This window comes from Pelophylax lessonae (assembly GCF_965119305.1).
Source record: "Pelophylax lessonae genome assembly, chromosome: 4".
Classification (NCBI taxonomy): Eukaryota; Metazoa; Chordata; class Amphibia; order Anura; family Ranidae; genus Pelophylax; species Pelophylax lessonae.
In genome coordinates, this window is record NC_138771.1 from 41,390,656 (window position 1) to 41,407,505 (window position 16,850).

General features: G+C 41.1%; 1 protein-coding gene across 1 annotated transcript in view; it reads right to left on the bottom strand.

Moving 5' to 3' along the window:
• The window catches only part of SLCO3A1 (solute carrier organic anion transporter family member 3A1), a 502,692-nt gene that overhangs the window by 23,064 nt on the left and 462,778 nt on the right, over nucleotides 1–16,850 (bottom strand). Inside the window, exon 9 of the mRNA XM_082254687.1 lies at nucleotides 1,495–1,559. Within this exon, the coding sequence (XP_082110813.1) occupies nucleotides 1,495–1,559 (65 nt within the window). The remainder of the gene's footprint in view (nucleotides 1–1,494; nucleotides 1,560–16,850) is intronic.

Here is a 16,850-nt window from a genome sequence, read left to right on the forward strand (position 1 = left end):
GAAAAGGGGCGGAGCATGGGTTACCTTAAAATGATGCCCCCCCCCCTGAAAAAAGTTCTGCAAATGCCCATGCCTATTATATAGTTGTTTAGGACTATGATTCATCATTCCACCTGTCAGATAGTGTGCAATGTATATTATGAATTTTTTGCACATTAACTTCCAGATTTTTAATTTGTAATATGATTGTTTGCACATGCACTCTTATGAGTTGATGTACAAGAGTACTTTTACCTATTTTACACTCATTGTTATATTTCACCCCATGCTTCTTTTATTTTTACACTGTCTTAGCGCTGGTCCATATTGTTATATTATACGAGACACTCCAGCAACATTGCTGTATCTAGATGGACCTCAGGTAAGTATTAGTGGCGCTGCTGCACACAGAAGGTTTTTTTATCTTAATGCATAGAATGGAGGCCCCTTGACCCAATCCTTCCCTCTAGGTAAAGGGTGCCTTGACTGCTGGAAGCTTGGCATTTAGGTGGGCCTGGATCTAAACGGGGAGTTTAAGTGGATCCGAAGGGATTGGCCACTAAGGCACGAGGTGATTGGGTGGAGCCTGAACTCTAGAAAAGGGGCTACGCAAGGGCACGTCCAACCACTCCGAGGAGATTCTGATGTCACAAGAGTTGACCACCCGCCCACCCGTTGATAATTTGTCACAGCTTTATTGGCGTTTTTTTACCTTGCCAGCGATGGATATTTCTTTATGGGCCATGCCCTCAAGTTTAAGTCTGGGATCAGCTTAATGCCTGCCTGGCACTGATGGTGTGGACAAGCCTATTAGACTATCTGTGTTTGTTATGATGCTCAGGGTATATCCGTGACGGCCATTGTTATGTGGTATTTTAATATTGTTACAGTTAGTAAGTACAATAAAGCTGTGGCCTTGCCCAAGTTCCAACTTAAATAAGTCTGTGTGTCTTTTCTGGGGGGGCAAAGGTCTTGTTTTTTGTAACAACTGGTCTACGGGCCTAAGTTTATCAGCAGTCATGCATTAAGATATAAAAAACCCTCTGCCTTTACAACCCCTTAAAGACTTAACCTAATATTTAATCCCTATAATCCTAGCCTAACTTTGACACCCTTACTATACATTACCCTGAAATGCTAGACACCAAATCATCACAGTCCTGAACCAAACATTGGCTCAATTAACCTGTAGTGTATATCCCGTAAGGCAGCCTTTCTCAACCTTTTTACCATTGAGAAACCCTTGAAATACCTTTCCAGTCTCAGGGAACCCCCGCTAATAATTGCTATATCTACAGATCCAGGTACATTAGCATGATGGTCAGTGCGAAGAATGCTCCTTACATTTGTGGTCAGTGGAAAGAACCCTCCACCCCCATACAGGTAACTAAAAAGATAACTGGTAACAGTGGTAACTTATCTGAGAGGCAGACATTGGAGGAACCCCTAGAAACCTCTGGAGGAACCCTAGGTAAGAAAGGCTGCTGTAAGTTGTAAAGTATTTTTGATACTTACCAATTAGACGTAGTAAAAGGAACAGAACACCCAGTGCGTATGACTTGAGCTCTGGACTTACTGCCCTGCAAGAAAGAAAAACAAGAGACATAGTGGATAAGGGTATGTAACCTTTAGAATAGCTTGACTACCTGAAATATTCTTCAATATATTTAACACAATAGGGGTAACGGGGCTGATTTACCAAAAGCAAATAGGCTGTTTACTTTGCAAGAATATTTTCCTCCAATGTTTGGTGAATAATGTGAAGCTCTGCTGGCTTTCATCATCTAAGCATGAGAAAAATGTATATTTTTTTAAATTTGCCTTCCATGTGATTGGGTATTCTTTGCAAAGTGAAATTTAACTAAATTGATTAAGCATTTGAAGCGCTTGTAAACCCAACATTTCATATTCCTGATATGTGCCTGCTGTACCATATACCTGTATGATAAAGTATCCTGTTCTCTGTGTTGCTTTCTTTATGTGAGTTCCCTGGTGTTCCTTCCAGTTCCTTTGCATCCCTATTAAAAACGAACCACACTAAGCATGAGAGCACAGTGTGGTAAGTTCTCTAGCTGTGCTGGGAACTCAGTATGCTATCCTCCAATGATTAGACTTGTCCTGACATGCCCCTCATGCACAGCCTTTCACTGGGAAGCTCAGTGTACTGCTGTTTCTCTTCCGCCCAACTGTTACGCAGCTGAGAACAGAGGGAATGTGATAACCGATCAAAAAGGGAAAACAGGCATTTAATATGTTTTTTGTTTATATGTATATAAAAGTGTTTGGCTTTCATTTCTTCAAGGTGAGGGTTTTCTTTGGGCAAATTACCTTGCAAAGTGAACAGCCTATTTGCCTTTAGTAAATCTATCTATCTATCTATCTATCTATCTATCTATCTATCTATCTATCTATCTATCTATCTATCTATCTATCTATCTATCTATCTACACACACACACACGCATGTGTGTTTGAGCTTTGGGATGCACACCCTAATGCAATAGGCTGTACACACCTATGAATAAGGGCATGTTGGAACAGGAAGGGGTCATCCCCAAACTGTTCCCACAAAGTTGCGAGCATGAAATTGTCCAGAATGTCTTGGTATGCTGATGCCTTAAGAATTCCCTTCACTGGAACTAAGGGGCCAAGCCCAAACCCTGAAAAACAACCCCACACCATAATCCCCCCTGCACCAAATGATTTGGACCAGTGCACAAAGCAAGGTCCATAAAGACATGGATGAGCAAGTTTGGGGAGGAGGAACTTTATTGGCCTGCACAAAGTCCTGACCTCACAAATGCGCTTCTACAAGAAAGGTCAAACATTCCCATAGACACAGTTCTAAACCTTGTGGACAGCTTTCCCAGAACAGATGAAGTTGCAAAGGGTTGGCCAAGTCAATATTAAACCCTACAGACCAAGCCTGGGATTCCATTACAGTTCATGTGTGTGTAAAGGCAGGTGCCCCAATATTTTTGGTAATATGGTGTAGATAGATAGATAGATAGATAGATAGATAGATAGATAGATAGATAGATAGATAGATAGATAGATAGATAGATAGATAGATAGATAGATAGATAGATAGATAGATAGATAGATAGATAGATAGATAGATAGATAGATAGATCTATATATATCTATATATACACACACACAAATGAATGTAAAACAAACATTTTAAAATATTTAAAATAATAATGTCAGTGGTGGAAGGTGTCAGCAGAGCAGTGGATGGGGCAGTAGGACAGAGTTTAGTGTCAGTAGTCGTTTTTAACAATTGTATTTTTTTAATTTTTTCAATATTCTTTTTTTTTTAGGAGCCTCATTGGGGGGCTTTGGTGAACTATCAGGGGTCTAACCAGACCCCTGATGTCTCACTTTTGAGATAAAGGGATTGAGGACAGAAATTCCCCAGTCCCTTTCTCTGCAGCCTCAAATATACTGGATAGTGAATAAATGGGAAGTGATCTGTGCTGAGCAGCTTCCTTTTCATTCACAAACTGAAGATTGGTATCAATCACTCAATGTGTTCATTCAGAAAAGAAAGGGACCAGTAAATTACATATTTACCAGCCTCTTCTCTTGCTCTTCATCCTGGCACCTCTCCCTGTGTGCCCACAGCAACAGCCAGCTAAAGAGAGGAGAGGGGGAAGCTGGCAACCCTGCGGTGGAAGGGGTTAGGTAGTGAAAGAATCTGCGCTGCACGCGTGACTAGGGTGTGCCCAGGCACACCCGACACATCCTGTCTGCTCACCTATACCCTTATTACCATAAAAACCAGAAGGCATTGCCTTGCCTGGGGAATTCCGCAAGGAATGGAACAGTCAGGGTTGAGCAGTAATATATTCCAGAATAAACTGAGCAGCTTGGAATGAGTAGGAGTTGGAAAGGAAGCTCCATTATAGAAATCTTGAGTGTTTTTACACTGAATCCCTCCAGTATTGATTTCACATAATTTAGAAAAAATGTGAACAAACTGATATGGGAAAAATGTACACTTCATGTAACAAATATAAACCACCCAGTTTAATCCCATCGCTTTTACTGCAAAGGATGGTAAAATGTTACCCGCTCACTGAAGGGCAGGGATCAGGAGAAATGCAGAGATTGTTAAAACAACATTCAGAATGAATTAAACATGACTGTAGTAGCTTTGCAGTGTGAAAAACATGTAAGCATCGGGGTTGGACCAATCTTTCAAATAAAGACAGATAATGCCCTGCATGCTACATGACCCCGTGATCAATGGTGACCGGGGACATTATATGGCAAGCAGAAAATATGATCAGCTTTGCATATGTCTGTCTATCTTAAATACAGAGTGCAGAACTGAAAATGGCATAAACAGCTGAAGAACAATGATTATTACGCAGTTTTAATTAATGGGCCTTTCAACGACACTTTGCTGCCAATCAGGGAGGTGCTACAACCTCTTCAAAAATCATTACTGGGATTTTCGCAGCGGCTGCTCCCTGTCTCAGAAATAATTACATCTGGAGCTGCATATTAAGTTCTGGACTTCAGAAGCATTGTTAACACCAGCTAATGGTGTCACTGGGAAATAAAAAACAAGTCATTATGTTTGGGAACTGCAGATTTTGTCTGTTAATCTTCTAGAGAGCTATTTTGTGACATTGGTTTGGGGACCCAATATACCTCTATGAATTATAGAGGTAATTCTCAGGTGTTCCCAGAGAGGTAAGCAGGAAGCTGTCCAAAATTTCATAATATTACACAGTGGAGTTTTTTTTTTATAATGCAGAAATGGAACTGCTTGCTGTTTTAGAGTCAGCATTTAGCTATAGTGTGTTGGCTCAGGCTTAGAATGTAACAGCATGCCTCATAATATTTTAAAATCTGGGACAATAAAGCCATGTCTTTAAATGTCCTAAAATTCTGGCGATTGGTCCATAATGGGTTAAATATCTTTTACTTGGGTAAAAGGCCCTTTTACCATCCAAGAAGTCAAAGCTGGCCCTTTACAGTGACATTTCAAAGTTATTACACAAGAATGGTTAGTTTAAAAGAAAAAAAAAGATGGTAAAAAACCCGGTGAGATTTCAAGTACTCTGGTCCATCAATTACATTGTCTCCTAAAATGATTTTGATAAAACTGACTCGTGTCATTTCACATTAACCACTTGCCGACTACCGCACGACTATTTACGTCGGCAGTCAGCCCCTCACAGGCAGAGCGACGTAGTACTACGTCGCTGGCCTGTGAGGGTCTAGGGAGCGAGCGCGCACCCCCCTGAGGCGCGCTCCCGCGCGGTCACGGACCCCCCTGCGCGTGTGACCGGCGGACCCGATGTCCGCCACTCACTCGGCTATCGTCGGTGCAGAGGGAGAAAGGCAAGTGGCTGGTGTAAACAAGCCGCCTGTCATTCTCCCCTGTGTAGGAATAGTGATCATACGGTTCTACTATGTAGGACCGTTGATCACTGTTCCTACACCTCAAGCCACAGCCAATCACAGTTAGAATCACGCCTCTAGGGACACACATAACCCCTCCCTCTCAAAAAAGTTAACCCCTTCCCTGCCAGTGTAATTTTACAGTAACAGTGCATATGTATAGCACTGATTACTGTAGAAATGTCACTGGTAACCCCAAAAGTGTCAAAAATGTCAGTCAAGGGTCCGATCTGTCCACAGCAATGTCGCAGTCCTGCAAAAAAAATCACAGATCGCCGCCATTACGCGTTAAAAAAAAAAACAACAAAAACCTTTCCCTTTGTTAGTAAACGTGATAACTTTTGCACAAACCAATCAAAATACGCTTTTTGCGATTTTTTTTACCAAATATATGTAGCATAAAACAAATTGCCCGAAAATGTTAAAAAATTTTGATTTTTACATTTTTTTGGGGACTTTCAAAAAAAAAATGTGAAAAATATTGTTATTTTTGCAAAATTGACCCTCTTTTTTGTTTATAGCGCATGATCAAAAAACCGCACAGGTGATCAAATACCACCAAAAGAAAGCTCTGTTTGTGGGAAAAAAAGGACATCATTTTCATTTGGGTACAGCGTCGCACGACCGCACAATTGTCCATTAAAGTCACGCAGTGCCGAATCGCAAAATAGGCCCTGGTCAGGAAGGGGGTAAAATCTTCCGGGGCTTAAGTGGTTAAAAAAAAGGGCAAAGAATAATTTAACAACAGAATGCGATTTAAGAGAGAACAGTAGAGCCCTTTTAAAGCCCACATTTTGGTTTTCTAAAAGTGTGAGTAAATCCAAAATCTATCTTTCGGTATGTTTGGCATCATGCCTCAATATATAAAGTTTTCCTATAACTAAACAGATATAAAAGTCACAAATTAATACAGCTCTGTAACGGAACTCCTCAAAAAAATTAAAGGAACACTTTGAAAACATATTAGATCTCAATGGGGAAAACTATCATGCTGGATATCCATACTGATATGGTCTGGGTAATGTGTTAGGAAGGAAAGGATGCCACATCGTTTGATGGAAATGAAAATGATCAATCTACCGAGGGCTGAATTCAAAGGTACCCCGAAGATCAAAGTGAAAAAATGTAGCGGGCTAGTCTATTTTGCTGAAATTTTATTGCAGCAACTCAAAATGGTACTCAGTAGTTTGTATGGCCCCCACGTGCTTGTATGCCTGACAATGAGACAACGAATGGTGTCCTGGGGTATTTCCTTATAGATCTGGACCAGGGCATCGCTGAACTCCTGAACAGACTGAGGTGTAACCTGGCGGCATTGGATGGACTGAAACAATGTCCCAGAGGTGTTCTATTGGAATTAGGTCAGGCGAGCATGGAGGCCATTCAATGGTATCAAATCCTTCATCCTCCAGGAATTGGCTGCATACTCTCACCACATGAGGCCGAGCAGTATTGTGCACTAGGACGAACCCAGAATCCACTGCACCAGCTTGGGTCTGACAATGGGTCCAAGGATTTCATCCCGATACCTAATGGCAGTCAGGGTGCCATATTGTAGCCTGTAGAGGTCTGTTTGTCCCTCCATCGATATGACTCCCCAGACCATCACTGACCCGCCACCAAACCAGTCATGCTGAATGATGTTACAGGCAGCATAACATTCTCCACGGTTTCTATGGACCCTTTCAGGTCTGTCATGTGCTCAGGGTGAACCTGTTCTCAGCTGTGAAAAGCACAGGGCACCAGTAGTGGACCTGCCAATTTTGTGTTCAATGGCAAGTACCAACTGAGCTCCATGGTGCCAGGCACTGGGCACAAGGCCCACTAGAGAATGTCGGGCCCTCAGGCCATCCTCAAAGTCTGTTTCTGTGGCCCGCTGGAGGTCATTTTGTAGGGCTCTGGTAGAGCTCATCCTGTTCCTCCTTACACAAAGGAGCAGATATCGGTCCTGCTGATGGGTTAAGAACCTTTTAACGGCCCTGTAAACCTCTCCTAGAGGAACTGCTTGTCTTCTGGAATCTCCTCCATGCTCTTGAGACTGTGCTGGGAGACACAGAAAACCTTCTGGCAATGGCACATATTGATGTACCATCCTGGAGGAATTGGACTGCCTGTGCAACCTCTATAGAGTCCAGGTATCGCCTCATGGTTCCAGTAGTGACACTGACCCTAGCCAAATGCAAAACTATTGAAAAAAAGTAAAAAAAGATGAGTAGGAAAAAAAATGTCAGTGGCCTCCACCTGTAAAACCCTTCCTGTTTTGGAGGTTGTCTCATTGTTGCCCATCTAGTGCATCTGTTGTTAATTTCATTAACACCAAAGCAGCTGAAACTGATTAACAACCACCTCTGCTACTTACTGGACCAGAACAATATCCCAGGAGATTAACTAACTTGATGCTATTATCTGATTAAAAAGCCTTCCTTTAATTTTTTAAAAAGTGTATTAAAGCTGAACTCCAGGAAAAAACAACCCTTTAGTTGGCCCCCACACTACAAGGGGTAAATGTTAAAAGCAGAACTTTACCCAAAACATTTGATAAAAAAAGAATGTTCTTTAGCAAGGAACATACATTCCACATTAATAATGATGCTACTACAATTAGTGTGTGCTATACCTTGCCCCCAGCATTGCTCCTGTTTCTGCTTACCTAAGGCTGCAATTTTGCTGAAGCTCAGAGCCCCTAAACAGCAGTAAATCTTAAGGATGTCATCAGACCAACTAAGAATGTGCAGAGCAGGATTAGGCAGTGTATAGACAGTGTAGACAGAGTTTTAACCCTTTCACTGTCAGGCCCATACAGACCTACAGCACTGCTTGCAGCTGGCCAGGTCCGTATGCAGTACGGACCTCATTTCTCCCCCTGCTATACGTTTATGGTCACTTCAATGACAATGAACTTATAACAGAATTGATCAACAGACTCTGCTGAACAATTCTATAACTCTGATCAGCGGATTACAATCCGCTAATCAGAGTTATTAACCTAAAATGTGACACCCCCATGCCGCCGCTTCCCTGTCCCCAGCCTCCCGTCTCCGTCACCTGAAACTACTCTCCCCACCCTCCTTTCCTATCTCCTTCGCCCCCCAGCACTGATTCCCCCCCCCCAGACCCGATCCGACCCCCCCCGCAGCTATCTTTAGAAGCCGGCATCCCTCCTCTGCAGCTCCCGCCAGCTTCAGGTGCTGCTGGGGCTTGGGGGGATCACAGAATGATCCCCCCCGTTTGGGCCCCTGCACCCCCATTCATCCCCCCCCCCTTTTCCTCCCTCCACCTGCAGCTGCTGACCGGCACTGTGTCCGGCCAGCTGTGCTGCTAATCTGGGGGGAGTGCTGGTGAAGCTGGGGCTTGGGGGGGAAGGCTTGGTAAACATGTATTTACCAGCCCCCTCCCTGAAGTGCAGTGGACCGAGGCAGCCATCGCTAACAATGGCTCCTGTGTCCACTGATAGCTCAGATGATCAGCTGATCACATAGTAAACCGAGAGTTACTAAGTGTCAGACTGTCAGTTTATGAATGGATAAGAAGTCTCTACACAGGCTCCTTATTCATTCATGTAAAGTGCTGCAGAGAAAGACTTTAAGCCCCTTTCTCGGTCTCAAAAAAAGAGATATGGGGGTCTGTTTAGACCTCTGATATCTAACCAAAGACCCCTGCCCCCACCCCCCCAAAAAAAAATAATTGTAAAAAAATAAAAACAGTAAAAAAAAAAAAAACAAAACCATGGAGTAAACTCTGCTGATCCACGCTGAACAGGCAGATGACAGGTCCACATCCACTCAGCTGATGCAGAACGGACATGGACACAGCCCGCTGTTCCCTATGGGGCGGTCGGATGGAAATGGGCCCCATGTCCATTTCCATCCGATCCAATCTGCTAGATGGATGGGGAATGGGATCCCCATCCGTCTGTTTTTAGTGGACCGGATCGCATCTTGCTTTGAGGGCCAGTTCATACTGGCGTGATGCCAGACATTACATGTGATTCGCACCGCATTGCTGTGCAGATCACATGCAATGTCTGTGCGATGCAAATTAGCCAAACTGTATAGCTGAATTTGCATCGCATTCGGACCAAATTTGTGCAGGACCCTATTTTTTGTCAGCACCAGAATCGAATCCCATGGGTGTTCACACACTTGCAATTCAATTCCTGTCCAAAATCACAGTTCGCACTGCAATCTGCAAACCGATCTGGGGGTGTCATTAACTATGTATTGACACCCACAGCAGTTTGCAGAGGGCAGTGTGAACTGCCAGCGATTCAGGTGCTATGCGGGAACCCGCACTGGATTCGCAGGGTATCCCACATTGCACCAGTGTGAAATGTGCCTGAGGAGACTTCAAATTCTGAAAGCTGAAAGTGAAAAATGGTAACCTCTGGATTTTTAAAGTAAATTGTTTTTATTTACAGTTTTGCGTACATTCAGTTTTCACTATTTCACAAAAAGGTACATTTTAAAATGCACAAATATTTGTTTAAATATTTGTTATTTATTAACGCAATACAGTTTTAACTTTTATATTTAGTAGGAATTTTGTACATTTGCCATGTATGAATTCACTATTAAAGATTTTTGTGTAATTTTAGCGAAAATATTGGTTTGCTAAACATTTGCGCAAATATTGCGGTGCCTTAAAAATCAGTAGCACCTTTTTTTTTATTCTACTTGCCATGTGCTTTCAGAAAATATATGGTTTGGTTTTTTTTTTTTATAAACTCTGAAAGGTGTAAGTGATAAAACGAAAACCTCCAGATTTTTAGAGAAATTTCTGCATATGTCCGATTTTCACTAATTCTCAAAAAGGCACAATTTAAAATGTACAAATATTTGTTATTTTTTAACTCAATACAGGTTTAGCTTTTATATTTAGAAGGAACTTTGCAGGGATTTTATAAAAATTGCAGTGTTTGTATCTAATAATAATGCTTTTAGTGCATTTTTAGCGAAAATATTGTTTTGGCAAACATTTGCGCAAATATTGCAGAGCCTTAAAAATCAGTAGCACCTTCCATTTATTCTACTGGCCCTTTGCTTTCAGAAAATATAGTTTGGGGGGTCTTTTAAAAACCCTGAAAGCTGGAAGTGAAAAATGAAAACCTCCAGATTTTTAGAGAAATTTGGTTATTTACAGCTTTGTGTACGTTCAGTTTTCACCATTTTGCAAAAAGGTGCAATTAAAAAATTTAAAAAAATGTGTTATTTATTAACTCAATACAGGTTAAGCTTTTATATTTAGTAGGAATTTAGCAGGAATTTAGTAAAATGTGCTGTGTTTGTATCTGCTATAAATGATTTTAGTGTATTTTTAGAGAAAATATTGATTTGGTAAACATATGCGCAAATATCGTGGGGCCTTAAAAATCAGTAGCGCCTTCATTTTATTCTACTGGTCCTATACTTTCATAAAATATATGGTTTTGGGGGTCTTTAACAAACTCTGAAAGTTGTAAGGGAACAATTAAAACTTTCAGATTTTTAGAGAAATGTGGTGCTTTACATTTTTGCGTACGTTAAATTTTCACCATTTTGCAAAAAGAAGTAATTTAAAAAATACAAATATTTGTTTTTTATTAACTTAATACAGGTAAGCTTTTGTATTTAGCAGAACATTTGTAAAATGTGCTGTGTTTTTATCTGCTAATAATGATTTTAATGTATTTTTAGCAAACATATTGTTTTGATAAACATTTGCCCAAATATCAAAAAATATTTATACATAAATATTGTGCCCTAAAATTCAGTAGCACCTTATTTGTATTCTACTGGTCATGTGCTTTCAGAAAATATATGGTTTGGGGGTGGGGGGGGGGTCTTTAACAAACTCTGAAAGCTGTAAGGGAAAAATAAAAAAGCAAAGGAAAAATTGCAAAATTGGCCTGGCCAGCTAAGTTTTAAAAGTAAAGCACAGGGCCTGGCAGCGAAAGGGATAAACAGTACAGGTACTTATTTTTAACAACTTGTGACCACATTATGTATAAATATGTTGCGGTTTGCAGGTGGTTTACTGGGATTATGGCTGAAGATATCAGCCATAGCCCCGGTATTGTTTTTTTCCAGCCAGTGGCTGGCTTTCCCTTGAAAGCGTTCCGACGCCCCACCTAACCCCCACTCTGGCTTAGCTCTGGAACTCTCCTTCTCTAGCTGAAGCTCCATTGCAATTGTTGTTTTTGTCACATTCCCTGGAGTTCAGCTTTATTACATCATGAAATATACATTTTTATGCAAACTGTGGAAGTACCTGAAGTGGACCTGATATCAGCCTCTTGTAAACTATATTACAGAATAGGAGTGTGGGAAGAAGTAGCAGCACAAGGAGCCCAATCAGTTCATGTTCTGACAACTAGCATGCTAATTGGAAGAGCAATCAGAGTGACAAGCTCATCACTTTGCTGCTTCTCTTTTCCCAGTGCAGCCACAGGCTGGGCTAGGTCCAGAATTACCTGGGCTCGGAGGAAGTGGGATGAATGATGCTGGTTATCAGACTGAGCACATCTGGCAGCAAAAAAGCATAGCAAAATCTCTGAACTGAAGCTATATAGTGCAGCAAATGCTGGTTGTATTTGATCTTTTACTGGGCTATTCATTTTTATTTTGCTATTTTTGGCTTGAGTTCTGTTTTAGGCGGTTTTCATGGAGGGATGACAACACTAACCCACTGCCTTACATTTAGCAGCAGCCTGCCATTTGCATTTCTTCAGTTTGCTTTTAGGCTATTTATCCGATTAACCTGCACATAGCAGGTTAAAGAGGTTGTAAACCTCCAAAAAAAAAAAAAATGAAAAAACCTGAAAGACAAAGGCATAATGAGCTAGTATAATGGTGAGAATTGCATACTACTCATTATGAAATACACCGCTGACACGGCTAACATGTTAACCCGACTTCCTTCCGGGTTCGCATCCTCCTGCCATCTGATTGGCCAGACCCGCAATGACGTCACTCCCCATGGGAGCCACCTTTCACGCCACAGGACTCTGAAGGAACATCACGGGCGGCCGTTCCTTCAGAGCACATGCGCCAGTGATGTCACTGGCTGCATGCAAAGTAAATATCTCCTAAATGGTGCATGTTTAGGAGATATTTACAGTACCTATAAGTAAGCCTTATCTCAGGCTTCCCTATAGGTACAAGTTACAGAGGAAGCTTTACTTCCTCTTTAACAATATTGCTGATTGCAAGACAGTGGTTTGGCATTGTCAACCTGAAACAGGAAGTGCTGTTACTGGCAAGCTATCCACCAGAACAATGTCCTAATTGTGGTGACAGGGAGAAACCACCTAGGAAAGAGTTCAAAAATAAAAATTGGACAGGGAGCAGATCCAATATACGATCAAGCCAAGAGGCTAGAAGAGTACACGGACCGCAACCTGCCAAGAGTGTGGGACTTTGGAGGCATAGATAAGGTGGTAAAGACAATTTATCAAGGACCATTGTGTAATAAAAAAGATTTTATTCCAAATAGAATTACAGTTGACTATGAGACCATGGAGAACCAAACATGTACATAACATTACAAAATAATATAAGTAAAACACGAATAGTAGTAGTATGGATCATATAGGTCCTACATGTTTCGCCGGGGGGGTAAAGACCCTCTAAATTGGCTTCTTCAGGGACCCAAACCATAAAATCCTTCTACTGGTTCTAAACGATAAAAATATATCATGTATTAGTTAGATGGACATGGGGATGTCATGGAATCATATCTACATTTTGCATAGCAAAAAGCTTACCCTTTGATTTTAACAAAAGGTGACATCCGTTGAAAGTGACAGTCATCCATGGTGCCAGGAATAGCACAGTAATGGCACGGCAATGGTCAGAACTGATCCAAAGCCGGGACCCTCCCAAAGAGTGTTGATCAGCTTTATTATATATATATATATTTTTCAAAATATATTGGCTCTTTTTACCTGTCCTATATTAGGATATACTCATGGGACATTCTTTGGTCTGGCAATCTAACTAAGCACCTTGACCATCTATTTTTATCTGTGTAATATATCTTTTGTCTGGATCACTTTTTCAATTTTTTTCACTTTTGTACCTTCACAATTCTGATGTCTCTCTTGGTATCACCACGTTCCTACTAACAACTGACCACATTAAGCAGGAGAGCACAGCATGGTCAGTTATCAAGCTGTGCTGGGAACTCAGTGTGCTCTCCTCCAATGATCAGACTTGCCCTGACACGTCCCCACTGCACAGCCATTCAATGGCAAGCTCAGTGTACTGCTGCTTCTCCTCCCCTGCTCTTTTGCAGTTAAGAACAGAGGGAATGTGATCATTTACAAAAAATGGAAAAAGGGTATGTATAACTTTTTTTTATCTATGCAATTTTTTGCCTTTTTCTATTTTAAACTGAATGGGTTGTTTTACAATGTGATCGTTTACAATTACTTTAATGTTTAAATGTACGTTTATGCTTGAAAGTAGCTTGACTATCTCTTCTAGTACAGGCGGTTATAATCTCATCTGGTTGTCCAGAAGAACTGGAATTTCTGCGAGAAATTACTCCATGGTTGCAATATATTTGTGAACAATGGCAAGAAAAGACTTGGAGCAAAAATTTAATTTTTTGTGGTGAAGTTGTCATTCTGAGTGATATCATAGCATCAGGAGCCTCCACATTTGTTTGGAACCGAGAAGTTAGTGATAAACCCTATTTAACCACTTCAATACGGGGCACTTTCAAACCCTACCTGCCCAGGCACATTTTTAGCTTTCAGCGCTGTGATACTTTAAATGACAATTGCATGCAATTCTGTACCCATATACATTTTTTTTATAATTTTTTCACACAGTTTTTTTTCTTTTCTTTTGGGATTTTTTTAGTTTTTGCAAAATAAAAAATAAATAAAAAAAAAAAACACTTAAAAAAAGAATGTGTTTTTCTTTGTTTCTGTTATTATAGTTTGCAAATAATGAATCTTTCTTCATAACTTTAGGCCAAACTGTATTCTACTACATTTCCTTGGTGAAAATAACCCAAATCAGTATTTGTTATTTAACCTGTAGGAAAGTTATAGAGTCCACAAACTATGGTATATATATATATGAAAATTGATCAATCTACTGACGGCCTCTCATTTCTCGAGGCCTGAAAATGCAAGGACAGTACAAATATCCCCCAAATGACCCATTTTTGGAAAGTAGACAGTCCAAGGTATTTAGTAAGAGGCATGGCGAGTTTTTTTGACACAATATTTTGGAAAATAAATAAAAAAAACAAAATAAAAATCAACATTTTTTTTTTACCTACTGTCACCTGTGCAGTACAGCGTTATCATATAACTGGTGATGTGGACTGGTGACATTATAATAAAAAAAATAATACTTTTTTTTAGTTTCTTTTTTATTGCATTTCTTTTTACAATTTTTTTAACACACTGTGACCAGAGCAATACTGTGTTACCATAGTAGCATTGTACTACTCTGGGGAAGTGATTCGTTTTTTTGTTATACATTATGATTGCTTATACCAGTGAATTTCACTGGTTTATGCAGCCATTTTTACTGAATGAAGTTGATACATTCAGTGTGTATTTTTGCGATTAGCTGTGATTGGCCACAGCTAATCACATGGTGCAGATGGGCTGTGATTGGCCCTGCTTGTACCATGTGATTACCATAACCAATCACAGCTAGCAACACAATTGTACACAATGAATAGCATAAAAGGAAGCCATCCATTGTTTACAATTGTCATGTGATCTGCTGTGATTGACCCAGTACAATGATCTTTCATCAACCAGTGACAGATCGCGCCGAAGTATGGCCCATGGAGCTCAAGGCACGTTCCGGGAGGACCACCTGGAACGACAAAGGTCCCACCCAGCCGATATTTGACAATAGGTCGGGCAGGAAGTGGTTAAAGCATAAAGAATCTACCAAGTTCTTACTACAAGGGTGAAAACTGTGGCTTTATTTAGTCCTGGAATTGCTATACAGGTTGGTTACACTGGTGGTTAAACTTGGCTAATTTATCCCACAGCCTACAGTATGATGCAGAAAGCCAAGTACTGAATAACATAACCCTTTTGGCTACAAACAAAAGTATTGCAAACATACAAAAAGCTGATAATATACTTCCACATAGTATGTCATTTAAGCAGCAGTCATCTAGCAAATGTCAATGTATTTCTCAGCCTGTACTGCAATCTAATAGACATTGAGGATTTAGGCTTTGACAGCCAATCCTTGTGCCTGAGGGTAGCCTTAGGACCAGAGCACTAGGATACCGCTGTGAAATCTAAAACATCATATAGCAGGTTTTTCCAGAAAATATGACAGTATACCAGCTAAGAGCGCCATGTAACAAGAGTGATAAATGATAAGAGAAGGATTTATGTTGTCCCTGGAGATTACGAGATGGACTCCTAATTACAGAAGTCACCTACAACAGCGGGAGGAACAGAGTATCTAAAGGAAGATTGCTGGTAACTGTGAAATTAGAATCAGATTCCAAATTCGAAAACACTAGTTTACACTGAATGGGAAAGGATGAAAACTTCTTTTTTTAACCACTTGGGGCTGATGTCACACAAATATGTGGCCGCACTGCACTGGGCTTTTTGCCCTGGTGCCACATATTTGCACCCCTCCCTTAGCCAATCAGAGGCTATCAGAGCGATCAGCTGACCCGGAATTGGACGTGTCGGGTACTGATCCTTAGAACGGAGCCCGGGGCACTCGGTTAGACACCAGTCACTGTGCTGGGAGCGTGCTGTGCAGCGCACTTCCAGCACTGTGACCGGGCTCTAAACTAGTGCCCTAGGCCCCGTTCTAATGCACGGGACTCGCAACGTCCGATTTTGGGTAACCTGATTGCTGTGATAGCCTCTGATTGGCTATCACAGTGATCAGTCACTATGAAGGCCGCCCGTGTCTTCTGTCTCTGTGAATAGACAAGAAAGATCCATTGTATATTTCTCTGCCCTTGCAGGGATAGAAGAAAAATAATAATAATAATAATTTAAAAAATAAAAAAAACCTACATCAAGGTTTATTTAGGTCAATACCAGTGTAAGGCCTCTTTCACACTGCTCCGTTCCGTCGACTGAGCAGGCGGATGACAGCTCCATCTCCGCTCTGTGTGTCAGATCCCCGCTCTTCTCTATGGGGGAATCGGATGAGAACGGACCGCCTGTCTGTTCTCATCCGATCCCATCTGCTGGACGGATGGAAATATAGAGTTTCCATCCATCCGGATTTATCAGCCAGGATCAGATGTCAGCGGACATGTCTCCGCTGACATCCGATGCCCCATAGAGATGCATGGGGCATCTGTTCAGATCTGCCTGAAAAACTGACAGGTGGATCTGAACGGTCCGCAAGTGTGTAAGGGGCCTTAGTGTTTTGGTCAAGGTTGGGGTCAAAGGTCAAGGGTCAATGTCAGGGTCAGTATTTTTTGGACAGGATTTTTTTTTTTCTTTTATATCAGTGT